The sequence below is a fragment of the Syzygium oleosum genome, unplaced genomic scaffold (genome assembly GCF_021117445.2).
Source record: "Syzygium oleosum isolate NSW1041296 unplaced genomic scaffold, Sole_v2.1 Sole_v2.03, whole genome shotgun sequence".
NCBI lineage: Eukaryota > Viridiplantae > Streptophyta > Magnoliopsida > Myrtales > Myrtaceae > Syzygium > Syzygium oleosum.
The window spans coordinates 757515-784761 of NW_026607487.1; the positions used below are offsets into that span (position 1 = coordinate 757515).

The window sequence follows — 27247 nt, forward strand, 5'->3', positions numbered from 1 at the left end:
TTCTTTTTTTTTTCTTTCTTTTTCTCAACCGGCCACAGACAAGGGACGAGCTCACTTGTGGTCGGTCGCCAAAAGAAGAAAAAAGAAAAAGGAAAAAAATAAAATAATAATTAAAAACTAGAATTTAAAAAAAGAAAAAAATAATTAAAATAATTAAAATGAATGGTGAAAGAAAGAGAGGCGAAAATGATTTCAATTTTCCTCAATTTGAAGGTGTTTTTTTTTCCATTGGCGGAAAATGTTTTTCTTGATTGGTTTATTTTCCGTGAACCGAACGTTAGAAAATTCGGAAAATATATTCCTAGAAGTTATTTCCCGTGAAACGAACAGAAAAATCAAAATGGTGAAAAGAGCCAACCAACATCTGTAATCCCTCGACATTATCATAAGAACTCCACACTCATAATAAAATGTTTGGTTTGAGCCATAACAGCTATTCTCAATAAGACGCTAGTTGAAGTAGTGCCAAGGCAATCTGACGTCATATGACTCGGTCGAACCTATGCTAGCCCGCATCAACTTCATTTATGGTCAGAGTCTAATAATTTCCTCCACATGAGCATACACATTTGATGTGAAATTTAAAGGCCAAATTGCCAAAAGCCCATAGGTAATCATGTACATGATAGGATATTTCAACTCAAATAAGATTAATCTAGAGCATACTAAGATTCTCTCCCTCTCTCTGTCTCTTCTAAGGTCAAGAGACAGAGAGAAAAGACAGAATTCCCCATGATTTCATAACCAAAGGTAACATAATAATTGTCTCTCACATAAGAAAATGAGCTTAAATGGCAAGCTGGTGATATTCTCTCTCTGGCTTCGACTTTATGCAAACTGCTTTGCCATGAAGCAGAGCTCTTTTTGTCTCTTTTGTGCTTATTGATCTCATTCTCAGAGACACCTGATTGGGATCAAACACAGGCAGGTCCCTCTCTATATCTATTTCTCTCTCTTTGGGTTCCCTTGCTTTCGTGTTTGATTGTTCATGAAGCTCTGGCTATTGGTGCTGAGCCAGAACCCAGAAAGAAAACAAGAAGAATTGAGAGGAAGCTTCTGTTTTTCTCCCGTCTTGTGATCTTATGATGGGTGTTCGAAATCGTATTCGATAGCTCTGGAAAGAGCTTGGTAGAGTCTGCACATGCATACGGTCCATCGTGCAGTTCAAGCGAGTTGAAAACGAGCGTTCGTGCTTCAGTTTCTTGATTTGAGGGAATAGGAATCTGTTTTGCTGGTAAAACTCGGCCGCATCGATGGTTCTTGGAGACGGAAATGGCTAATACGAGGATAAATCACGTGAAACTCCCCTCGGTGCTGTGATTTTTTGGCTCGAGTTGGTACCTAGTCTTTGTCACTGTATAATTTCGTTTCATCATTCGAGCTTCGTGGAAGCAACTGGGAATGTAATGCACACCCAACTACCGTTCACGTTCACATGCAACTTATGGAGAGAGAGAGAGAGACAGAGAGGGAAGAGGAGAGGAGAGAGAAGCTTTATATTTGTCTACTATATTTTATTCTTTGCATGGTCAAACTCAAACTCATCACATGCCAATCTAACCTACGCTCTGCAGCACCAAACAGCGAGAGGAAGAGAAGGATTTGACTAGGTTTCGGTTCTCATGTCAACGTTCGAGGAATCCCAAGTTTCGAGTGTCGGATTTGATCCACTTTTGAGCGATTTGAATGAGAAGAAGCAGAGTTTCAGGCGCAACGTGCTCTGTTTGGCATCGGAGCTGCAAGAGGTGCGAAGCCGTCTCGCATTTCAAGAGCAATCATTTGCAAGGGAAGCCCTTTCAAGACAGGCGAGTATCATTTTCTCTGGAGCTCTGATCTCGAAATGATTTCCTTGTTTTTGTGAAGTTTTGTGTTAGTTCTGCTTATTGGGAATTTGGAATTGATGGGTGTTCTCTGAATTTTGGATTTCTAATTATTTTTTGACAGGAAGCAGAGAGCAGGGTGAGGGAGATGGAGGAGGAAGTGATAGGATTACAAAGAACATTGGAGGAGAAGGATGGGGAGCTTCAGGCTTCGACTTCTACTTCTGAGAAGGTCCCTGTAATTACAGCTCCTATTTTGATTTTTACTTTCTGTTGTTATTTAGCTTGTGGATGGATTCTTGCTCATGATATTACATCTGTTGTTAACTACTGGTTAATGTTCTTAGAAGGTAATGAAGGCATGTCTCCCTTATGTCATTGCAAGTGATGCAATTTGTTTTCGTTATTATGGCTTATTTGTCTGTCATGCTGTTTGCGGTCTGCGATCTCACGGTCATTTGCGCGGTACCTTTTGATTTCTGGAGGAACCCAATGAAGGAAAAATGACCATTTTGGATTGCTCGTGGTAGTTGTTCATGAAACATTTATTTGCACTGACATGATTGAGCTGAAAAGGCTAAGGAAGGTGCACAATTTTTAAATGAAGTCACATTTCATATGATATTTCTAAAGTAGTGACAGCCTGTTTTCTTGGTGAGGTTTCATTTCATATTGCTTAGTACAGAAAGCCTGCTGTGCTTGGAAATTTTCTGGCATATAAATATCTGCTGAATATTCATCACCATCTTAAATGAGTTTATGCTTTGAATTTTTCTGAATGGATTGTAAGTATGTTCAGCTGGGACAGCCACAACGGCCTGACCTAAGGTTTGTATTGCATCGAGAAATCATAGCTTAAAGCTCCATGTACCAGCTGGGCTTTCCTTTCTTCTTGATTTAGAGAGAGAGAGAGAGAGAGAGAGAGAGAGAGAGAGTGAGTGAGAGAGAGAGAGAGAGAGACAGAGAGATTCTGGCGGATTGTGGAAGCTAGCTTAGATGTGCCTGAACAAACAGAACAAGAGCTTATATGATGATTTCATGGTTGTAACTTCTAATTCTAAAGACCTTGGCATGAGTCGATATGCCTTACTATCTACTGTAGAACTGGTAACGTAACTGCTATTTTTGAACTGATGCATGCCCTGAATATTTACATGCATCTAAGAAGAAGTGCTCATATGTTGTAGGAAAAAAAAAAGGTTCCCCGATTTCCGGGGAAGCCAAAAAAATTGATTGTGCTTCATCAACCTCAGAAGTTTCGATGTCGATTTAATTGCGTTGGATGATCCTTTTTTTTTTCCTTCAGACTATTGGATGGCTCAGCAAACTTTTCCACTTCTACAGAACATTGTTGTTTGAAGTATACACAGTAGACTCTTTAGCTGTGGTTTAATTTATTGACAGCATCGTCCTTGATCTGACGTTTTCTTGAAATGCAGTGTCTCCAGGAAATGGATGCTCTTAAATCACAGATCGTGATCACTCAAGCCACTGCAGATGCTAGTGCCGCATCAGCTCAATCAGTGCAGCTTCAGTGCCTCGCCCTCTTAAAAGAATTAGATGAGAAGAACTGTTCTTTAAAGGAGAATGAGGATCGTGTTAATAGGTTTGGCGAGCAATTAAATAACCTGCAGAAGGATCTTCAAGCGAGGGAGTACTCACAAAAGCAACTGAGAGAGGAAGTTATGAAGACTGAGTGTGATATTATGGAAGCTCTTGCTAAATCAGGCTTAAGCAAGGACTCTGAACTGAGAAAAATACTAGATGTGGTATCCCCAAAGAACATCGAGAATATTAACAGACTTTTGGTGGTTAAGGATGAAGAAATAGGAAAGCTCAGGGACGAGATCAGGATCATGTCCGCTCATTGGAAGCTCAAGGCGAAGGAGTTGGAATCACAGGTGTTGCATCGTATTCACTTGCTTACGTTTCTCCATTTGTTTACTCTTTTGCTGTTATCGTGGTTGGCGTATGTTATTAAAGATTCAAGAAAGATTCTACTTAGTCCTTAAAAGTCGGTACAGGAAATGCTAGGTTAGTAACATGAGAGAGCATTGTTTGGCTGAACTCTAGTTTGTCCAGGGCAAACATGCTAGAATGGAGTTTGCCTGTTCAGTACATAATGGAGGTTTTATTTGTGTACTTGATGTGATTGTGAAATAGTTGGAGAAGCAGCGGAGAGTGGATCAGGAACTGAAGAAGCGGGTGGTGAAGCTGGAATTCTGTCTCCAGGAATCCCGTTCCCAGACGCGGAAACTTCAACGGGTAATTTGCCCAAACCCTTTTATGCAAGGTAGTTTGAGTCATCGGCAATGGCCTTTTCAGCTTTCACGAATTTTTTAAATTCTTGTCTGCGACACTCTTAGAGTAAATCCGTGTCGTTGTCTATCTAATGCATCATTTATTTAAGACATCTTGGTCCGGTTGCCATGCCACGTTACATTTTTATGCAGATTTGTCCAACTCGACTAGCCAAAAAATTTGTACAAACTTCTTACTCAGCGACCTTTTCTTGTTCATCGCATATGATCGATTTAGGGACATTTTTCGACCTCTCACCACCACCATTCGGATTTAGCTGCGTGTTTATTCATTTTTTGTACTAGCAACAGATGGGAGATCGGAGAGACAAAGCTCTCAAAGAACTCAAGGAGCAATTAACAGTGGAGCTGCACCAAAAGAGCGGTCCAAGCGGTAACGGCAAACAGAACTTCTGGGAGTCCCCTAGCTTCAAGATAGTGGTTTCCATGTCCATGTTGATCCTGGTAGTTTTCTCAAAGCGGTAGAAATTGTCACAACAAGAGTACACTTGTAGAAAGGCAAAATCAAAAGTTGGAAAAGGATATAACAGGTGCTAGTTTGCTCATTTGCTTGCGGCACTGGCCAATGCATTTTTTTGTAGTTCACATCAAGTATTATAGGACGTCGATCATCTCTTTGGATCGTGCGAGCGATCCACACACAGACGAATTGCAAATTTGGTTGTGCTAATGGTTAAGGCTTGTCCGGTCCGGACCCCGACTCTCTGTCTCTCTCATATTTTCCCAAGCAGTGCTGATCAATTGCAACAGCTAAACAGAAGAGCCGGCGGCGGAGGGCAATCTTAATATAACGCGCCTGCTATGAAAATATAAAAGGTTGCCATGGAAACTGCACCGCCCCAATTCAAATCACAAGTGGTTGCCTTCAAGTTCGACTCTTCTCCTGCCACTTCAACTTGTCAAGAAACTGCAAGTTTTCCAGTGACTAACTTCCTGACCCTTTCTTTCTTCTTTTCCATGCACTCCCCCTTGATGGTTTGCTGAGATATGCAGATGGAAAGAGCTCATGCATTGTGTGGGGTTTCTCATCAATGGATGGCTTGCTTTTTCCCTTCTCTTCCAGTGGACAACGCTTAGCATCTAGCATCCAGAGAACGTCTTAGCTCATGTAATCTTCCACATTTGTTTGTAATTTTCTTGATTAAGAAAGTAAGATTGCTCTCACAAAAGATTAATAATTTACTAGATTTTTACAGTGATTTCAAAAGTTAAAAAAAGTTAAAATCCACCCGAAATTAGATAGTAACCTTTGAACATCTCAAATAAATTGCAGTATATATTCGCAAATAATTTTTATTTGGGTTAATACCACGAAAAATCCAAAACTAGTACATTTGTGAAAAATTTCTCCCAAACTAATTTTTTTATCACTAAAAAATCCAAACTACGAAAAATCACAAAATTGGTACACCTATTACAAATGGAGGGTGAAACCCCAAATTAGTACACCATCCAATTGCCACATGTCATCCAGCTCAGAAATTTGAAAGTAAAATTTAACAAAAACTAACGGAGGGTAAAATTGTCACAGATGTACCGGCTTTGGGTTTTTCGTGCTATCAACCCTAATTTTTACCATGTTGATTTCTAATTTCTCAATTACAAACATAAGTTTTTTTCTTTTTATGGTCAATAATTTTACACGTAGTGAATAACTTTTTCTAAAAGTAATTTAGTTAATACTAAAGTCTCTAAATATTAAGTAATTTATCAACACTAGATGTAATTTTCATAAAATCAAATTCTAGTAACTTTGAATGCCAAAGTACTAATTTCTTAAGAATTTTATTAAAAAACTTACATAGTAGGTTTCCGTTTGCGTTCGGCCTATTGAATCAAACGATCCATGCTTTCTGGCCAAAAAAAAACTTTAATAACATAGCCTACATTTTCTAAATATTCATACACGTAATTAATATCCAAGCAGGTCCTTATACCAGTTACAAGAAGACACTGTAATATACCACTTTCTACATGACTAAATTACATCTATATATATTTATACACGCAATTAATTTCCATCTCACAAAGAAATAGCAAAGTTCAAACTCCAGAACAAATGCAATATAATTAAAACAAGAATGGTGAACTTATTCAGCTAATGCTATAAAATGCTCCTCAAAATTGTCTCATTTTGTATTATTTTATCCAAAGTTGCCATCAACATAGTTTCATTTCTACACTTAATAAAACCAGATCGATCTGCAATGTCATAGCAAGTTGATGCAAAACATTTTGAACTCAACCTCTTGCTGTTATCTGAAATTGAAGTTTTCCTTTTGGCCCATTGTTTCATCCGATCACACTAGCTTTTTAAATGCTTCTTCAAGTGAAAGTGAAGGATTTGTGCACAGCGGTATGAATTATATTTCTAGTCAAAAGACTCACCAGAATTTAGAGGACACGTTCGCAAGATTGGAAGGAGCCGTCCGCCCGCAAACTGCAAGCAGCGCAGCAAATGGGGTGCCGGCGATCACCATCGGATCGGATGTATCACAGGTCGAAGTCAGAGACAGCTTCCTAACAGCAGCTTCTGGATCTTTACAGCTCTCATCAGTGACATCCTTCAGTTCCAGTTTGCTAAGCTGAGAAGGACCATGAAAGACCATTCTTACAAATCAAATTTGGGCACTCACATGCTTGAATTAATCTGCAATAAACAACCATCGGGCGTAGCCGGAGTTTCTAATATCTTTGAGAGTGTGCTTGAAGGTCCACAACCAAGATTTTAGTTTCTTTGATATTCTCTAGCGTGAGGTAAAGCTGTCGGTTTGATTGCCAGAAACCCGGGTATCGGGCTTCTTTGGCGAGCAGCTCTCCTCTAACGGCTTGAACGCGTCACCTCGCCTATTCGAAGCCTAAAGAATACACGACCTTCACCTGCAAAGATCATGACATGCGAATTAGCTTAAAGATTACACGGCCTTCGCCTGTAAAGATCATGGCATGCAAATTACCAGCTTTTCAAATGAAGGACCACGCTGATCGCCTCTTTGGATGAGGTTCGTGCAGACCTTGACCCGGACTCTCTCTCTCTCTCTCTCTCTCTCTCTCTCTCTCTCTCTCTCTCTCTCTCTCATCTCTGATGATTTTTCAATCGTTAAATGCTTTTGAACTATAGAGCTGAGGTGGAGCCACATCAGCCTTACAAGACAGCCACATTAGTTTTAATTGGCACCTTAGCGGAGAACTAACACACAGCCGTGGATATATTTGATATGACATAGATTTTCCATCCTAGAAAGGGCGACGGATTTAGATTAGCCAAGAAAGTTCATTTTTCCAAGCAGTGGTGATCAATCGCAATGGATAAATAGAAGAAAAATTACCAACAAAGTCATATACCTATTGCAATTGTGTCAATTCAGTCCCAAACTTTTTTTTTGGCCAATTAAGTCCTAAAAATTTTGCATTTATGCCGATTCAATCCATCCGGTCAATTTTGGCCGGATAGCGCTGATATGGACGCCGCCTGTCCAATGTGACATGGCCAATTTTTAATATATTTTTTGAATTTTTGAATTTAGTTTTTCTTTCTTTCCATCTTCCTCCAGCCAGACGCCGGACTTCGGCAACCAGCTAGAGGCAAGGGCCTTGTCTAGCGAACCTTCAAACTTCTCTAAGGTTACAACAACATAACCATATTATCAACAAAGTCAAATACCATAAATAAAATGCACGAGACCTACAAAACTCACATTTAAAATAGTTGTTCCAATTTTGAAGGCTGTATAAAGTCCATATCCATATTGCATGATCCCTTTGCCAAGAGCCCCTCTTGTTCAATGTGGTGCCTCACATTCAGCAACTTGAGCAACCTGTGCAGTTTAATGGACAGAAAGCAACAAAGTCAGTACCGAATTGATTAAACAAATTGAGCTCCCCACAATTGTAACTTCACTATTGCGAGCCCTAATTTTGCCCAAGCCTGAGCCCTAATTTTTCCAGCCAATTGAGCCAACGAGAGAAGATGACAAACCTAACGAAGTGAGAGTGACAGAGATGGCACGTGAGCGACGGCAAGCGAAGATAGCGATTGAATGAGCAACGGTGAGCGACGACAATGATGGTGAGTGAACGACGACGGAGGAATTGCTTCTTCGAATTGCTTGAACAACAGTGACCCCGAGCCCCATTTTGTTCTTGATGGTGCGACGTCATTTTCCTCAGAGATGTGTGACGTTGTTTTACTTCACTAAGCCACGTAGGATTGTCCACGTGAACTTTTTTTTTTTAAAATGTCACATCATATTAAACTTTTAATTATAAATGCCACGTACTTATTTTGGCCAGAATTTCTCACTAGAAGCATTTAAGTGATTAGGCGAAAACTTTTCGCACTAAAGTAAACGTTGTACACAACTTCTGACATTTCTGGTGTCTTTCTCCTAAAGGAGTTACGACACATATCATAATAATCAAGGGGAAAAAAGAAGATTCACTAATTTGGATAAGATGGTATCTGAATTGACTCTTTCCTTTTGATTTTTACTTAGTCTAAATCTTTTTTTTTTTGCTAGAAATACTTAGTCTAAATCTTGTGTAGCAAGATTTAGACTAAGTTCGACGTGCAGCACACCATTTTGCCTTACTTCGGTAGTTTCCACCAGCCACGCAAAGACTACCTAACCAGAACAAATCATAATGCCATCCAATCTTGAATGGGTTCCCACAGGAAAAGAGAGAAAGACAAAACAGATTGGTCCAATAAATCCAAATTCTGGTGTCATCAGGTTAACCAGCATGGAAGGTCAACGTCCTCAAGACAAGTCAGTGGGGCTTATCCATCATAATTTCCTAGCAAGAAAAGATTAAAAAACCAAATAACGGTCAGCTTCTGAATTATCATTCTTTGCTCATTCGCAGTCTTCAAATTGAAAACAGAAGAGCCCACTGTCTTCAGAAATGAAAACCATTGACCGTCGAAACTGAAAAAGCCCCTTCACAACACCAAGCCAATATATATCATCATATTCGTCGTTTTGTTCCTACATCGTACCCAACAGAGAGAAAACGTTTTCTTGTTTTCTTGGTTTGTCTGTCTTTCTTGAGAGGGGGGATGGCTGAGACGGTAGGGAAAGAGAGGAAGATACTGGTGGCTGTGGACGAGAGCGAGGAGAGCATGCACGCCTTGTCATGGTGTCTCGAGAACGTCGTCTCTGAGAACTCCAAAGACACCCTCGTCCTCCTTCACGCAAAGCCCCTTCGTTCTGCCTACATAGGCCTCGATGGCACAGGTAAAAACCAAAGGTCAAGATGGGTCTTCTTCTTTTGCTGTCGAGACCATCTCTTGAAGATATAGAGTGGCTTGAAAATTCTATATCTCTTTCGTGTTCTGTTTTCAGGGTACATGCTTTCTTCAGACATGGTGGCCGCCATAGAGAGGTACAACAACGAAATGGCCGACTGCGTTATGGCTAAAGCTAAGAAGATCTGCCATGATTTTGGTGAGGTGAGTTCTTATGGAAGCATATATTTCTAAATTTCAAGAAGCGATGTATCTAGGGATATACCGCAGATGGTTGACCTGGGTGTGGCTGCTGTTGTTGAGGGACAGGTTGCGGTGGAGACGCGAGTTGAGAACGGGGATGCAAGAGACGTGATCTGCCATGTGGCACAGGAGTTGGTGCCTGATGTTCTGGTCATGGGAAGCCATGGTTATGGCCTTATCAAGAGGTACTTCAAATATTGCTCATCTTGTTTAGTTACTCAAAATTCCTAATATCGACTCTAATAATTAATCAATTTGGAAGGAAGACATGTAATATGTAGCCTTAGCTCGAGATAATGCTAGCGTTGAAAATATGGGCAAATGGTTCTATGGTGAATCGGTTTCACACCATGAATCCAGAACCTACTATGTTAGCATTCGATAGCCAAGCCGAAGTTGACTATTGTTTGAAAAAAAAAGCTGTCACTTAAACAATTTGTGGTATATTGATGGGTTAATACGACGATGGGTTAATATTATGAAAAACCTCAAACTAATACATCTATGACAAATTTACCAAAAACTAATTTTTTGTCTATAAAAAACTCCAAACTGGTACACATGTAATAAATTTACCATAAACTAATTTTTTGACCACCAAAAACCTCAAACTGGTACATTTGTGACAAATTTACCCTCTGTTAAATTTGATTAACATCACGAAAAATTACAAATTTGTACACCTGTGACAAACGGAGATTAAAACCCCAAATCGTTACACCCATCAACTGCCGCATGTCATCCAACTTGAAAATTTGATGGTAAAATTTAACAGAAACTAACGGAGGGTAAAATTGTCACAGATGTACTAGTTTGAAGTTTTTTAGGGTAAATTTGTTATATGTGTATCAGTTTGGGATTTTTCGTGATATTGATGAATTTCCTAAACTCCTGGATTTGAAACCCATCTCTAACATATCTATTTTTTTTTTCTAATTCCCGGTGTCTCGCTTGGTTTTTAAGCCTAAAAATAAATTAGATGAAAATCAGTCCGGTTGCTCACCCCAGTTGAAGGTGGGCCTTGCCTATACGTGGGCAATCGAGAAGTCTCTGGGTGTTTGGTTGACAATTCAATGATTTATTGGTATTAATAGAATGAGAGGAAGTAAGAAGGTTTGGTTTTCATTGTAATTGCTCTACTTCTATATGTGGCCAGATTGTATTTTTTGTATGGATACTCAATTGAGATTGGTGAAATGTGGCAGGGCCTTTCTGGGGAGTGTGAGCCATCACTGTGCTCATAATGTCAAGTGTCCTGTGCTGGTAGTGAAGAGGCCCAAACCCAGCAAAAGTAACTAAAACTCAATCTATACTTGTGTTTGTGTCCTAGTCCTATGTTTTCTTGGAGCGCTTTGACAAGTTTTGTTGTATATATTCATTCCCACATTGGCCAAGTGCGTCTCGGGTCCTGCCAAGGATTTGTGTACATATGCATATTCTTCACGAGTCTTATGACTTGTAAATGGACCGGTGTTTTTGTCAATAGAATTTGAACATCAAAATGGATATGGTGCTTGGCCTAATAAGCATTGAGCAGCATGTTACTTGAGAACCCCCTGTGATTGGGAAACCCAAGCTTCTTCTTCATTTGGAAAATTGTAGAGACTTGGAGAAAAGGGAAAAGTCTTGAACCTGTTATATGGTAGCCAATTCAACCCTAAACCTTTCAATTGTGCCAATTGGATTATAAATCTTTTGACGATTTGCCAATTTAGTCCTATACATTTTTTTTTTGTCAATTTAGTGCTAAACCTTTTAAAGATTTGCCGATTCAATTCAAAACCTATTATTTAAATATTTAGCCGAAAGGACTACATTGGCAAATTGTCAAACAATTTAAAACTAAATTGACAAATTATTAAAAGGTTTAGGATTAAATTAACACAATTGACACAATTGAAAAGTTTAAAACTAAATTGACAAATCATCAAAAGGTTTATGGCTAAATTGACACAATTGAAAAGTTTAGAACTAAATTGGCCTTGATACAATAAATTTAAGACTTCTTGAACAATTTTTCCCATAAATTTTCCGTCCAAGAAAGGGGGACAGATTTAGATAAGCCAAAGAAGTTCATTTTTCCGAGCAATGCTGATCAATTGCAACGAATAAACAGAAGAGGCGGCAGGCGAATTCATATAGAAGGGCAATGGTTGGAGATTGCCACAACATGAGAAGTCCTAAAAGAGGGCAATGCTTTTTTTTCAATCTTGTTACAAGCCAATACTGCAATATAAAAGAAGTAACCCGACGACCATACTACTCACTTATGCCATAACTTCCTCTTTCCATTCTTTGTACCCATTCATATGACCCTTTTTCAAGTGCCAAAGCAACGACATGATCACGCACCAAATGTCAAATGACTCTCAATTCCGTGACAACTCCAAAACGATCCACGCTTTTTGGCAAAAGTATGAACATACATTAGATAACATAGCATACCCTACTGAAAAACCTACCTGAACTCAACCCGGTTCTCGTAAAAGTTACACGAAGACCCCGTAATGTACCACTCCACGTTTCTATATGAGCAATCACAGGCATTTTCTATGGATTTATACACGTAATAAATACCCATTTCACAAATAAACTGCTGGCAAATTCTCCATTCACACTACACTGTCAACGAACAGATCGGCAAAAAATGGATCAGAAATTGCTTCTTTGGCTGAACCATACTTGTCTAAATGCTTCTTCAAGGATCGCAGCTCTCTTTCGTCCTTTGAAGAACGTTCCTGGGAAATATTCGATAATCAATAAAAATGTGTCCTTGGTATCGTAAACATAATAAGCATGCAGAACTATAAACACTCCCAAGAACCGCCATTACAATGAAGAAGGTAGAAGCTAAGAGGATCATTAAAGCCAGAGTGTCATGAGCCTTCATAGAAGGATAAATCTATCTAAACAGTCATTTGTAATCAGTAAATATTGAAAAGAGAAAAAGAAATCCAGTTAACATATAGCCCATGTTCAAATTATCCTCTCAAAACTCCAGAGGAGCAATATCAGATTTGGCTATGGAGAGAAAAAAACGGAACAACGTAACACCATTATCATCTAGGGAAATCAAAAGACTAAAAGACATATAACTTTTATTTCAAGACATGGATATGCATATAAAGAGAATTTTTGTGGAGCACTTAGAAATGGTTTCATAAAAGGGAGCAAGCACTTACAAATGATTTCTTCAATAGTAATATATCAATCAAATACACCAACCATAGCACGTTCGTTTTTGGGAAGCTGTAAAGAGAAATGACTCAATCATCAAAATGAACCTCCAGCTATAATATACAAGCCCCTTCAACAATATGAATCTAGAGTATGAGAAACAAGTAGTGAACACTGGATAAGCAAGTGCAAGAGAGAAATACATTTATGTGCGTAAATCAATACGTGCTTATATATGTAAACGAACCAATGAAGTAGCTATGAGCCTATGACTATCTTTTAAGACTTAAAAATAAAAAGAAAAATCAAGACGTAACAGCTCAAAATAAACGTAAGATTACTTCACTACCGAAAAGCTGAGAAGCACAAACCAAGCTATCTGCCAAATGTGTCAAAATATGAAGGTTTACTGTCGACAAAATAAATGCTTCATAAGTCAGGCATATTCAAATCTTAAAGTCCACACTCTTTGTACAAATAAGTCACGTTGGGTTTCCATTAGTCAACTTGAGAAATCATACATTCTTGTTTTCAGCTAGAAGAATTAGAAAGTATTTCTCTAATCCATTTAGCAGTTCTAGACAGCATAATTCAATGAGTAATGTCCAGATTAGTTTAGAATATGGAGCCATAAATCTCATAATTTTCCAGGAACAATCACACATGTTTGCTAATCATATGTAGGATCAATTACTTCTCAGTGCAGGCAACAGAAGTAGTACCTTCCTTCCCAGTAATCTTCTGTCACTTCTTTCATCTTTCGATAGGTTTCAGACTGTACAAGCCCAAAAGTTAGGAGGCATAAATATTTAGTATCTCAAGGGAAACCATATGTTATCTTACTTGTTTATCTCCTTTTGGACCTTTAAAGAGATAAGGATCTGAGGATAGATCCAGAAAGAGTATATCTTGGCCTGTAGATACGGAATGCTATTATCAGTGTGCTGGGTTAGATGTATATAAACCATCATAGAATTGACATAAATTAGGTAATAGATAAGATGCCAACCAGTATTAATTCTAGAAAGCGTGAAATCAATTATGGATATGCACAATCCAAAAGTCTTGACATTAATATGCCTTCCTTCAAGCGTGAACTTCAGCATCCTAGAATCATTCCGGCTTAATAGGATATTCCCCCTGTCACAAATTCACATATTTAATAAGCAATTAAAGATAAACAGAAATATGCAATAAAAGTTATAAATCACATTATAGATGAACCAGTGCAAATCACGGTGCTCAAATTCGTATGCAGCTTCAGCCACAGCCAGGGCAGCAGTAACCTACAATTTTTTGGTGGAAAAAGGATCACTTATTGAATTAACCATACCAACCACTAAAAAGTGCAAGTGCTTCATGATTTACCTGAACAAGTAGACTTCGTGCTTCATCAAAGTTCAATAGCACAAAGCTCTCAAGATCCTTGCCCCCATGTTCAAGGACAAACACCATGTAGCACTAAAGGTAATTTGTAAGCATATGTCAGGAGAAATGGGAGCACAATCACAATAGGTGTCAGCATTAATACAAACTTTTAATCAGAAATTAATTGCGGTGTCAAATAAATATCTATGCTCATGATCATAACTGTAGAGCACAACTACGGAAAGCAAGTCAAAGAAAATCACTAGGGGTGTTGAGTAAAAAGCGAGAAAATAAGGTCATCTTTTAACAGAAACAGAAGCAGAATAAAAGTACAAAACCTGTTTCTCTGGAAATGCCTTGGGATGATCATTTTCTGAACCATTTTTTTCATCCCAATCTTCCCATGCTCGGATCAATTCCACATCATATGGACCTTGGCAAAGCCTCAGACTGTGAAAGGAAGATCATGAAATATAGCTCATAATACAATCTCTCAAAGTATTGAAAAGCAAGCATGAATTCAATACAGGCCAATCTACCTGAAAGCATTTTTATAGTTATAGCCACCAAATGCTCTCTCCTATAAACTAGGTCAGGCAGTCACTATCACAGGACTTAACATAACTTAGATCAGCAACATGCTTAAATCATACAAGGAGGACCTTTGCAAGGACTAGCGAGCACATCATCTCTCAGCACCATATTGAAAACAGAAAAGAATCACTTGCGTCTTGTTATTTCCATCTATAAGGCTGGCTTACAAACAAATTGACAGAACTGAAAGATATCAGATGGATGACATACTCTATTGTCTGTATGAATGTTGTGCATGCATTATCAGCATCGTCCTTGCACTCTCTTAATCTGTTGAGAGTTTGAGAAAGTACAGCCTCCTCAAGCAATTCTTCTGATCTCTGGTGAACACCAAAATTGAGTCTGTCACTCAAAACACTCCATTGTACCCATGAAAGCACAGATATTAGATCAGAAATGGGAAGATAGGAGGCTAAGAAGAGACAAACTCATTAGTCATTAGTAAATGCTGTACAAAAGGATTTAATATGCAACAATAGGTCATATATTCTTCTAACCCTAAGAATCAGTCTACTAATTTGAGCTTGATTCGTAAATAGCATGAAAATAGGAAAGCTGATGGAAGTGACTTTCCAATGAGCTCATACAAACATGATAGTTGATTACAATAATTACCTTCTGGACTTCACCATTAACTCGCAAGTCGCCATCTATGGGAACCACCTTGCACACATAATTACCAGCCTTGAAGGCTTCCCCAAATGTACCCTCACCAATTTTGATAATATTATCGGGGGCACTGTATAGAGGAAGTGCTCTGTCAGTAGGCTGAACAAAACCAGTGCAAAGTTCAAAGACGGGCACAAACAAATAAAGAATTATAGCTAGAAAGGTAAATTAATTCACTGTTGAGAAAGTCCCTCAACATAGTCTCATTTAGTACCATTTTATCCAAAGTGGCCATTTTTTTTCTATCATATAACCAAACTAGATTGATCTGCAATTTCATGGCAACTTGATGCAACAAGCTTTAAACTCAACCTCTTGCATTTATATAAAATTGAAGTTTTACTTTTGGTCCTTTATTTCTTCCCATCACACTAGCTTTTTAAATGCATCTTTAAGAGAGAGTGAAAACATCTGTGCACTGCAATATGAATTAAGTTTACAGTCAAAGACTCACCAAAATTTAGAGAACACATCCACAAGATTTGAAGGAGCTGTCTGCCCACAAACGGCAAGCAGTGCAGCAAATGGGTTCCAGTTATCACCATCAGATGTATCACAAGTTGAAGTCAGAGACAGCTTCCTAACAGCAGCTTCTAAATCTTTACAACTTTCATCAGTGACATCCTTCAATTCCTGTTTGCCAAGCTGAGAATGACCATGCCTTTCAAGATCATTCTTACAAATCAAACTTGGGCACATACTGGAATTGATCTGCAATAAAGATCCACTAGGCGTCTCCAACGTCGCCCCTGAGAACATGGCTGGGGTTTCTAATATCTTTGAGAGTGTGCTTGAAGGTCCACAACCATGATTCAGTTTCTTTGATATCAACCATTTCTCTAGCCTAGATGACAAGTGAGGTATGACAAAACTTTCAGTTTGATTGCCAACAACCCAAGTAGCAGACTTCTTGGGAGAGGGGCTCTCCTCTAACAAATCGAATGCATCAACCTCTTGAAAGTATGACCTTTCCTTTTCGAAACTATGCACGACCTTTGCCTGCAAAGATCATGACATGCAAATTACCAGAATGAAGGACCTTAGGTTGACAAGCTATCTGATACACAAAATTTTGGAGGCCAGAATACGAAGAACAGACAAATATTGCTTTGAAAGAAACCTTGAGAATTCCACGTGATGCAATAGACAACATTGAAATCATACTTTTGGAAGAGGAGGTTTCGCTTTCCTTCTGGCATGCTTCTGTTCAGGACGATGATCTACACAAGCAGTGACAGCTATACTCGTTCGCCCTCTTGCAAACACAAAATTAAATTGTAAGCAAGATGACCAAAATTTCGAGACAAGATAATCACGGAGACAATTGCATTTTCTACTTCAACGTGGGACAGATGGTGGAAAGAAGTCTGCTGCTAGATCTTCATAATGCACTCATCTTTTCTTATGGGTCAGAATCACAATGCGCCGCACAATTGGTCAAAAACTTCCATCAAAGGAAATTCAAAGCCTTGAGATTATGCAACATGTGAATGGATGACCATATAACCACGGAAGCTAAGCCGATAAGAAGTCAGACAACAATGTTTTACAAGAATGTGGACTTCACCCATTTCGCGCCCACCTACTAAAACATCAATCGACCACAAGAAGCACACGAACCCAAAAGCGAGTAAAAAATTTAACACGGGGACCACGGAAACGAAGCCAACCTGGTGGAAAGCGAACGGTTCCAACTGACCCGCTTGCCATTCCCCGCGAAACTCACCCGGGCCACATTGACCACGTTCTTGCTGCAACCCGCACAAGGAAGATACACAAGAGAGAAAAGTAAAAAACAGCAGAAGCCCATGTTACCAACTCCATCAGAGACAAACGGACGAAAGAAGCCCGAACCAAAAAATGAAAAAATTTCGGCTTACCCAGTCGCCACATTCTGCTTACCGACTCTCTCCTGCTTCCTCCTCCGGTAAACCGCCTGTTTCCCGGGCCCCTGCTGCTGCTGCTGCCGCAACCGCTCCTGCTCTTCTCCTTCGTCGACGGCCGCGATCTCCGACCAGAGATCGGCGCTGCTCCGACCTGCTGCTCCGGAACTCATCAGCACCGACCGCAGAGAGAGAGAGAGAGAGAGAGAGAGAGAGAGAGAGAGAGAGAGAGAGAGAGAGAGAGAGAGAGAGATGGAGGGAGGTTTGAATGTGCTGCGATGTTGAGCGGGAGAGTGCGATCGGGGACTTCCCTCGAGATCAGAGAGGTTGGAAAATGGGCCGGGCCGGGCACTGCCGAGCAGACCAGCCCGGAATGGGCCTCTCAATGGGCCGGGCCTCGGCCAGTCCATGCCTCTAGCGGGCGGGGCCTCTCAATGGGTTGAAGGAGCTTTGGAGCTTTGGATCTTTAAGGGTGCGCATGAATACCATTCGTGTGGGCCTATTTACGAACGAAATGATTTTTTTGATTACTGCTGGAAACAATTTCGAGTATTTGAAGGCGTTTGATAAATGTCCAAAATTTCTATTCCTAGAGTAGAAAAGAACGAAATGCGTTTGTAGTAACTACAAAAATTTACGTTCCCAAATAATATTTTAATAATATTTTGAATTGTTTAAATTTTTTTTTCTTTTTATTTCTTCTTTGGCCATGGCCGTGTCGCGGTCGCCGCCACGCCCGAGGCCGGCGAGGGCGTCACGGACCTCGCCGGCCGCCGGCGAGCGAGGGTCGCCCTCGCCAGACGAGGGCGAGGCGGACCCTCGCCGCTCGGGCGAGGCGGCCTCGCCCGGGAGACGGCGAGGCTCGGCCTCGCCCGGATCGGCGAGGCCGAGCCTCGCCGTCGCGACCCACGGCGGCCGACCTCGCCGTGGGTCGCGACGGCGAGGCTCGGCCTCGCCGTCTGGCGAGGCCGAGCCTCGCCGCTCTCAGCGGCCGACTCGCCGTCGCGACCGACGGCGACGCTCGGCCTCGCTCGATGCGGGCGAGGCCGCCTCGCCAGCGGCGAGGGTCCGGCCTCGCCCTCGCCAGGCCACGAGGCGTGGCGGACGCCGTCGCCGGCCCGCGGCTCGACCAAGAACAACACCACAAAATAAGAAAAGAAAAAAAGAAAAGAAGAAAAAAAACTGATTCTCAAAATTGTGCGAGAAACAAGAAGCAACTTTTTTTACTTCTTGTTTCTCTTCCAAAACCGTTTCTCGGCACAAATTTTCGCAAAAATGTGCCGAGGAACAAAAAGTTTACCAAACGCATTTCTGTTCCCAAACTATTTCTGGGAACAAAAGAATAGAAATTTTCACTATTTGGCACGTTACCAAACGGGCCCTAAGTATTTCGAAAGACCTTTCTTTTGATGTAAGACTCATTTAAAACGGAGTTCGGTATAAAGATGTGATTAGCCAAAATTTGCAGAGCGAACTGTCTTGTTGCTCTATTCATAGCGGCAAATATGGTGCTTGCGTGACCTTTTAGTCGATCCATAATGGACATTTTGGCACGAAAAATGGAGCCTCGCTCGCTAGAGTTTCAGTCGAGATTAGCTAGCATGTAAGTTTGGCGTCCAATTAATGCTTCTCTCATAGGATGTGAAGCTTTCCTGGCTATGTTGTGAACACAAATTTTAGTTTATTGTTACGAATGTTTTGTCTTCGCTCTCTTTGTTGGAAGTTTTAGGGAAAACAATGTTTGTGCACGATGGGTGTTCAATACCACTGGGAATTAAGTACCGCTTGCTGACTAGTGGTTTGCTCACTCCTTTTCTTTACCATTTCTAAGTTCCTTAACCCGTGCAAGGACCCTTAGAAGGAGCGAAAAAAGCACTTCGACGCGGTGATTTTTGGACCGTATTCTTTCGGTACGAGTTATTGGCCAAGTGTACAATGGGTTTTCTCGGAGATGGCTGGTTTGAGGACATACTTTTATGGGCCCAATTCCAAAAAAAACCCTAAACTTTATACTTTGTCCCAATTATATCATGAACTTTTTTTTGTCTCAAGAAAAATCACAAACTTTTATCCAAGTCCCAAATCTACCCAACCGTTACAAATCCGTCCATTTAACGTCAAGAAAAAAAAAAAACAAACAAACAAACAGAGAACCGGGAAGGAGCGGCGGCCAAGCCTTCGCCGGTGGCCGCCGCCACAGCCGCTGGGAAGGAGCGGCTGCCCTCGCCTGGGCCTTCCCGAGGGCTGGCGACCTTCGCCGGCCCCGGGCGAGTCGATGGCGAGGGCATGCAGCCCCCGATCTAGGGTGAGGTCGCGCCCTCCCCGGATCGGGGCTGCACGCCCTCGCCGGCGACTCGCCGAGGCCGGCGAGGGTCGCCGGCCTTCGGCCTGGGCCTTCCGAGGGCCGGCGACCCTCGCCGGCCCCGGGGAGTCGCCGGCGAGGGCGTCACGGCCCGATCTGGGCGAGGGTCGCCGGCCCGGGTGAGTCGCCGGCGAGGGGTGCGCCCCGACCCTTGCCCAGATCGGGGCCGCACGCCCTCGTCGGCGACTCGCCCGGGGCCGGCGAAGTCGCCGGCCCTTGGCTGGGCCTTCCCGAGCCGGCGACCCTCGCCGCCCCCGGGCGAGTCTCCGGCGAGGGCGTGCGCCCGATCCGGGGGAGGGCGCGACCCTCGCCCGGATCGGGGCGCACGCCCTCGCGGCGACTCGCCGGGCCGGCGAGGGTCCTCGGCCCTCGGGAAGGCCCAAGCGAGGGCAGCCGCTCCTTCCCAGCGGCTGTGGCGGCGGCCACCGGTGAAGGCTTGGCCGCCGCTCCTTCCCGGTTCTCTGTTTGTTTGTTTTTTTTTTTTTTTTTCCTAACGTTAAATGGACGGATTTGTAACGGTTGGGTAGATTTGGGACTTGGACAAAAGTTTGTGATTTTTCTTGAGACAAAAAAAAGTTCACGATATAATTATGACAAAGTATAAAGTTGAGGGTTTTTTTTTGGAATTGGGCCTACTTTTGTGTTAGGTTTTGTACTCTAAAACTTTGTAACCGGCCTTTCTTGGCCTCTTGTCATGTCCTTCTCTTTATGGACAACCAAGTCATCCCTTTTCCTCGTGTGGATTTAAGGGGCGACACTATGACTCAAATCGAACATTATGAGACCTTTATGGTAACGCCTAGAGTGAATTGCTAGAGCCGATCATCTCGTCTCGGCCTTTTTACTTATAAAAAAAAATAGCGCTAAAAATGGAGCGAGGGTATCCTCCTAAATTGGCGATTTAGCATGACTTGTATTTTGGAAATTGGACCCACGAGAACCGTGTAAAATAACGAAACTTATTTAATCGAGTCATGCCACTAACTTCCTTGTCGGTGCAAATGTTATTTTCTGACTTCCTTGTCGGTGCAAATGTCATAAAGAAAATCCTTGATTTTTCGGTGCAATATACAATTTCATCACAATCACAATCAAGCCATACGCCAATCTGGAGTACAGCCGAATCCTTTGACCTGGTATTCATTGATGTAACACTACTGACATTACATGCATGTACCTACCTATGTACATATACTTATATACGTACGTATAAGATTAAAGATACAAATTCAATTACTAAATATAAAATATAATGACAGAATACGCTTGAATATTCAAAGAGATGGGTCGTATTTCAAAATCCCTGAAAAGTGTATCCTACATGATTTCGCAAATCAATTTTGTAATTCGGGCTTTGCATTCCTAGTATTGTTCAATTTGTATACGTACTTTAGCCGCGTACGTCAATGGCAAGCAATTGCGAATCCATGTGCAATCACACGGTCGTATAAAAAGAAGTTGGAGGCCACCACCGTCGTGGGATGCGCTAACGCATTTATTTTGGCACGTCTATTGTGCAACTTGAAATTTGTCCTCTTTGTGTCTATAATCATAAGTTTGTGAATCTATTTGCATTTCTTTCTGGTTTTTTGGCCTGAGGGAAAAAGTACGTTTATGAACTTTACAGGATATTTCGAGAATACAAAGAAACACAATTTGGATAGTATAAAAATTTCAAACTAGTACCCACGACAAATATATCCCAAATTAAATTTTTTTGTCTCACAAAAAATTCCAAAGCGGTGCCCCACGACACATTTACGAGGCGAAATCTCAAAGTAGTACCCCGACCCAAGCCTGCACTCCATTAGCTATTTGGATATGATGTAAAGGGCAGATTTGGATTGGGGGTACTAATTTGGAATTTATTGTGAGAAGAAAATTAATTCGGGATAAATGTGTTGTTAGTTTCTTATGAATCAGATTTTTGCTTTTTGTGAAGATTGGAAGCCATTAGTTTCTTGTCAATCGAGCTGCGCAATAAGGTTGCTTCGACCCATGACTAACTTCAATTTCTCTTTTTTCCATAATTCGAAATCACGTTATGCACGACATCAATGATGCTGACAGATGTCTTTACCACTCTGTGTTTTTCAACTCTCTCATTCCTCTAGCGTACACACATTGGCATCTGCAATGATGCAGCTCTTGTGTTCGATGCTTTGACTCTGAGAAGATCATCCTGCCGTTTTGGTTCCAAGTACTATCATCAGGGTTGACTTTACCTTGCTTCACCAGATGAGCATATTTTGATCTGTCACGGTCTAAGAATGAAGTATATTCTATCTGTGCTTGGGGCTCAAGGCTGTCGAAACTCATCAGTGATTGGCATTCTTATATTTGCTTTGAGTATTGAAGGATGGGGTTACAAGACGTGGATAATATTGTTTCGATTGGACATTTCATGCAGGCGTTCACGCACCATACTTTGACATCGTCTGATTAGCTAAAATTGTTCACACGTGTCTATGGGGGCATCCACGTATCTTATCCGTGTTATACTTTGGCACTGTCTGATCTGCACGTCAACTGAATTTGATTGAATTTGGTGTCGGTGAGATTTGATTATGAAACTTGTCAAAGTAGAATGATTTGATTAGAAAAATTGAAAATTACAAAGACTTGATTTTAAAAAATTGAAAGTACATGGACGAAAAATGTAGGATTTTTCCTTTATTATATGAAAGTCAAATTTAGGTTGAGAAATTGGAGTATTGTGATGTTATTGCCAAACGGTGTGGCTATTCCTGACTTTGATGATATATAATTATATTTTTGACAAAAAACTCCCCTTCTAGAACAAAGGCAATGACATTGAAATGATCTCTCAGCAGGAAAATATGTTATCATAAGATATTTAGGTTTTTTCACGTGGTCGCGCGGGCGCCATTCTAGTTAAAATACAATGTTGTGCATAACGAGTTTAGCAATTGAAATTAGAAAATGAATAGAATTTAGTACCAAAAAAATACTATTAGGCCGGGTTCGAGAAATAGCAAGAATGAACTTGAAACCATCTCAAACTTACCAGGTTTTCGTGACTTGGTGCATTGTCTAATAAGATCTAATCATATTCAAAAGCCGAAGAAGAGTACGCTACATAATTTTGTAAACCAAATTTCATGTACCGGTTTTTGTATCTCTAGCATCATTCAATTCGCGATTGTATTTTAGCCACAAACATGATTTGGTGGCCGTCTTAGGACACAATGCATTTACTTGGCACGGTGTGGAATTTTCTTATAGTAATACCCGAGAGCCGAAACACCTCCTCTTTTTGTCCATAATCGTACGCATTATCTAGTCACGTCGTCTTGTTGCTATGTCTTGCATCTGATTTGCTATGTTATACGAAATGTGATTATTTTCATGTTATGTTATAAAATCGTCATGTCTTGCATCTGATTTGCCATATCATGTTACATGTGATTATTAACGTCATGTCTTAGCACCTAATTTCCCATGTAATGCTATATGACTATGTTTGGTCATTTGGATTTTTAATCAGGATAAAACTGGATAAGATATGATATGAAGTTCAGAAATTTTGTTCTATCGTAGTAATAAAACCATATAGTTTCATATCCTATCATGTGCCTTGCTTGATATGAACGACATATCAATGTAAATGAACCTAAAATTACATAAACGGAGACGATAAGAAACTTTCATGATCCACTGCTAAAGAGACCACAAGTGCACAAACGGAGATAACTTCCATCAATAAATCTATGATTGTTGTACAATCTAAATTTTATACAGCAAATGAGCTCATTGTAGCATTCCAAAGCCACAAATTCAACTATAACTAGATATGTAAACGAGTTATAGCAACATCGACTAGGTAGATCACCCAACGAATGTTGAATATAGTAAGAGAGAGAGAGAGAGAGAGAGAGAGAGAGAGAGAGAGAGAGAGAGAGAGAGAGAGAAGACATGATTGTCCACTTCGCAATTTCGAAAAGTACAATGCTTCGATACTCTCACCTACTTCATTTATATTTACTTTTTTTTCTATTTTTTATTTACTTATTTCGTTCCATCATTCCTTAATAAAAATTTATTAAATAATAAACTATACTAATATACCTAAAATACTAAAAATACCTAATATATGTAATAAATATAAAATACTATATATATATTGAATATATATTATAGGTTCGAAAGAGATTCAAATATATAAATAACAATAGAAACAAATAAAAACAAAATTTGTTGTTATTTTTATATGTTATTTTGAAATTTAAATTTGATTATTATTTCAATTGTATTAAATAAATAAGTTTGTCCTTAGAGAAATATAGATATTATACTATGGATATAAAAAAATCTATTCATCTTTATCTTATCTCCCTCGTGGGATATTTTTATCCATGTTATATTTCCTTTTTATCCGATTTTATTCTATATTGGGTAGAAATCAAACATCGTATATAAAATAAATTTTATCATATCCTAATTTTTATCTCGACCAATCGTAACCATGCGATTATTAACATGCCATCTCATTTTCATGATTGGTGCCTCATTTGCCATGTCATGTCATCCCAAAGTCAATGTTGTTTTAAATTTCTTACTCTTTTGTTCATTTTTGTCCCCTCTTGCATGGTTAGAGCCTCATATACCTTACTAGATCATAGCTTAAAGTATGGATTCGCGACCCCGGCACATTAAATTAATTTTCTCTTCTACAATCTTTTCCTGGATATATATATTTTTTGGATTCATGTAATATCTGAGTTAATCTAAAACAATTTTCTGTCCCTATTTAGTCATTTACCCAATTCTTTCAAGAATACAGAGCCATCAATTACTTATTAACCTAGCTGACTAATAAGGTTTCTTCAACCTATAATTACTTCTATGTCTTTTTAACATTTGTGCAATGACGTCATGCATGACGTTTATGGTGCTGACATATGTCTCACCACTTCCAGTTTTGGCTTCTGTCTCATTCATTCCTGGGGGACGCATAGATTTCGCAATAATGGAGCTCGTGTCTTTGATGCTTTGTCTCTGGGAGAGGATTATGCTATGGTTATGGTAGCATTGTTATTATTATGGAATAGCGACACAAATGGTTCGCAAACGTTGGCTCAATATGCAGTGCGCGATCTCTATAACTTTTAAATTTGTTCAATTTGATCTCTGAACTTTAGCCTAATGTGCAATGTCGTTCCTGAACTTTTAATTTGTTCAAAGTAGTCTCTGAACTTTTGGTGCATTTTCAATTTAGTCTCTGAACTGTATGAAAGTGTCCAATATTGTCCTTCCATTAATTTAAGTTTAGGGACAGTATTGAACATTTTCATATAGTCTAGGGAATAAATTGAACGTGTACCAAAAGTCTATGGATCATATTGAACAAATTTAAAGTTCATCACATTGAGCTAAAGTTTATGGATCACATTAAACATATTTAAAGTTCATGGACCACATTGCACGTTAAGCCAAAGTCCAAGGACCATTCGTATCATTATCCTATTATTATGGTCATCACTATCCTTCCTCCACATCACCTGGGTTGACTATGAAGCTTATTGGACATACCCTGCTCACCAGATGAACATATTCGATCCGTCACGGTTGGCATTCTTATAAAATGGTGCGTATGCTATTGGTATTTGGGCTCATAGAATGTCAAAGTCATTGGCGATTGGCATTCTTATATTCCGTGATTCGCAAGATCAGACCTTGGCTTTAATAATGGTTGCTTTTCTTCTGGTATTTTATTTTATATGCCACAAACAATCTACTGATGTCTGCACCATGTTATTGTATTCAAATCAATTTGTTTACCCTACCCTCTTAAGATAACCTGTGGTTGTGCCTTGCTATTATTAACTATTACGTTTTTCCATCCGATGCCATTGCCTTAGCCTTGAACTCCACTTGCTATTATTAAATGCTACATTTGTCCGTTTTTGCAAGCGATACAAGTAGTCATTTTTTGGAAAATGTTTTCTGAATCGTTGATTTTCCACGAAACAAATGGAGCCTTCGTAACAAAAACACTATTAGGCCGGGTTCAAGAAGCGGCGTAAATGATTTAAAGCCATCTCAAGCCTTCCTGGTTTTTGTGACTTGGTGAATTGTCTAATGAGATCTTGGTCATCCCATAAACTTACAGGAATTGCTATATACCCACCAAGTAGAAAGGAGAACGTCAAATGTTGATAACTGCAATAAAGGTTTCATGCAAAGTAAAGAGGTAATCTTTTTGGGAAAAATTGCACCGGAAGTCCTAAATCTTGTGCGCTGAATGCAATCAAGTCCTCAACCTTTCAAGTTGTTCGATTAAGGCTCCGTTTGTTTCGCATAAATTGAATTATTTGGAAAACATTTTCCTTTCCGACCAAAAAAGCAAAAAGGTTTTCTAAAAATAATCGTTTGTATCGCTTAAAATAATTAGTCAATGAAAAATATTTCATTATCACAATAATTTATATCTGAATATTTTCGTGGACGATAGAATATTTTTTCTGTTCGTTCATTTTTGTAAACGACACAAACGATTTTTTTAGGAAAATATTTTCTGAATCATTTATATTCTGTGAAACAAATATACCCTGCATCTTTTTCAAAAAGTGCAATCAAGTCATTCGGTAAATAGTACTTGAAATTATCTACGTGCCACTTGAAAATTGCATATGGGACAACCTTAAGTTGCACTCTTCAATACACATTTTGGGGCTTCATTGCATCTTTCAATAAATGTTTAGGAGGTAAATGACCAGTTAAAAGATTTAGGGACTTCGTGCACTTTTCGGTAAAGGTCTAAGACTTGATTGAACCAATTGAAAGGTGTAGGACTTGATTGCCTTTCGTACATAAGATCTAGGACTTATGGTTTCAACTTTTCTAATCGTTTATGCATGATGAACCATATTAAAAAGGCCGAAGAAGAGCGCACTACATAATGTCGTAAACCAAATTTCATGTACCGGTTTTAGCATCTCTAGCATCATTCAATTTGCAATTGCATTTTAGCTGCAAACAAAATATAGTGGCCACTGTCGTGGTACACAATAACGCATTACTAATTGATAGCCAAACGTATCGATTTTTAAAAAAAAATTTAGTTTTCAATTAAAAAAATGAGTCAAAATGTATCGATTTGCGATTGCAGCACTTTAAGTTATTTATTTTGTGGATTCATGTTATATCTGAGTTAATCTAAAAAAATTAATTTTCTGTCCCCATGTACTCATCTGCCCAATTTTTTCTAGATTACGAACCATCAATCACTTATTTTTTTTTGGTCGAACATTAATCACCTATTAACCTAGCTGATTTATAAGGTTTATTCAACCTATAGTTACTTTTATTTCTTTTTTTTTTTCATACATACAAATACGTCATGCCTGAGGTCTATGGTGCTGACAGATGTCTGACCACTTCCATTTTGGACTTCTCTCGCAGTTATTCTTGGGGGATGGATTGGATCTTGCAATAATGCAGCTCGTGTTTGATGCTTTGAGTCTAAGAAAGGATTATGCTCTCGCCTATGCTATTATTAATATTGTCATTCCTTCAAATTAACTGGTTTGACTATGAAG

At 39.7% G+C, this 27247-nt stretch overlaps 3 protein-coding genes across 6 annotated transcripts; 2 read left to right on the plus strand and 1 right to left on the minus strand.

Annotated features, from left to right (window-relative positions):
- The first annotated feature begins 1047 nt into the window (after positions 1-1047).
- On the plus strand, positions 1048-4839 carry LOC115677982 (nuclear envelope-associated protein 2-like). 3 transcript variants are annotated; one of them, XM_056309247.1, is made up of 5 exons: positions 1048-1809; positions 1949-2052; positions 3260-3721; positions 3984-4085; positions 4427-4839. In XM_056309247.1, the coding sequence occupies exons 1-5, from the start codon at positions 1623-1625 to the stop codon at positions 4604-4606; spliced, it is 1035 nt and encodes a 344-aa protein (XP_056165222.1). In that variant the 5' UTR covers positions 1048-1622; the 3' UTR covers positions 4607-4839. The 3 variants fall into 3 exon arrangements, with proteins under 3 accessions (XP_056165222.1, XP_056165223.1, XP_056165224.1); XM_056309248.1 differs by having other exon boundaries at positions 4433-4839; XM_056309249.1 differs by having other exon boundaries at positions 3269-3721.
- A 4218-nt stretch (positions 4840-9057) lies between these two features.
- Positions 9058-11138, plus strand: LOC115678168 (universal stress protein A-like protein). The gene is made up of 4 exons (XM_030601496.2): positions 9058-9378; positions 9487-9593; positions 9699-9817; positions 10838-11138. Exons 1-4 carry the CDS (start codon positions 9201-9203, stop codon positions 10929-10931), a joined length of 498 nt encoding a protein of 165 aa, XP_030457356.1. The 5' UTR covers positions 9058-9200; the 3' UTR covers positions 10932-11138.
- An 867-nt stretch (positions 11139-12005) lies between these two features.
- On the minus strand, positions 12006-17541 carry LOC115678014 (serine/threonine-protein kinase haspin homolog). Of its 2 annotated transcripts, XM_030601287.2 has the most exons (14): positions 17321-17541; positions 17111-17191; positions 16605-16695; positions 15895-16439; positions 15387-15510; positions 14982-15091; positions 14516-14627; positions 14178-14270; positions 14034-14095; positions 13819-13949; positions 13653-13723; positions 13532-13584; positions 12815-12881; positions 12006-12370 (listed from the first exon to the last, which is right to left on the minus strand). In XM_030601287.2, exons 1-14 carry the CDS (start codon positions 17494-17496, stop codon positions 12245-12247), a joined length of 1842 nt encoding a protein of 613 aa, XP_030457147.1. In that variant the 5' UTR covers positions 17497-17541; the 3' UTR covers positions 12006-12244. The 2 variants fall into 2 exon arrangements, with proteins under 2 accessions (XP_030457147.1, XP_056165933.1); XM_056309958.1 differs by lacking the exons at positions 17111-17191; positions 17321-17541 and having other exon boundaries at positions 16561-16690.
- Positions 17542-27247: the final 9706 nt, after the last annotated feature.

Bases quoted from the DNA above. Each gene is read 5' to 3' on its own strand.
- LOC115677982 (XM_056309247.1), top strand. From the start codon at position 1,623: ATGTCAACGTTCGAGGAATCCCAAGTTTCGAGTGTCGGATTTGATCCA. The intron at 3,722-3,983 runs GTGTTGCATCGT...ATTGTGAAATAG, and splicing joins CGAAGGAGTTGGAATCACAG to TTGGAGAAGCAGCGGAGAGT. The intron at 4,086-4,426 runs GTAATTTGCCCA...TTTTTGTACTAG, and splicing joins AGACGCGGAAACTTCAACGG to CAACAGATGGGAGATCGGAG.
- LOC115678168 (XM_030601496.2), top strand. From the start codon at position 9,201: ATGGCTGAGACGGTAGGGAAAGAGAGGAAGATACTGGTGGCTGTGGAC. The intron at 9,379-9,486 runs GTAAAAACCAAA...TTCTGTTTTCAG, and splicing joins CATAGGCCTCGATGGCACAG to GGTACATGCTTTCTTCAGAC. The intron at 9,594-9,698 runs GTGAGTTCTTAT...GTTGAGGGACAG, and splicing joins TCTGCCATGATTTTGGTGAG to GTTGCGGTGGAGACGCGAGT.
- LOC115678014 (XM_030601287.2), bottom strand. From the start codon at position 17,496: ATGAGTTCCGGAGCAGCAGGTCGGAGCAGCGCCGATCTCTGGTCGGAG. The intron at 16,440-16,604 runs GTATGATTTCAA...TGATCTTTGCAG, and splicing joins CGAAACCTCCTCTTCCAAAA to GCAAAGGTCGTGCATAGTTT. The intron at 13,724-13,818 runs GTTGGCATCTTA...CCGTATCTACAG, and splicing joins GCTTTCTAGAATTAATACTG to GCCAAGATATACTCTTTCTG.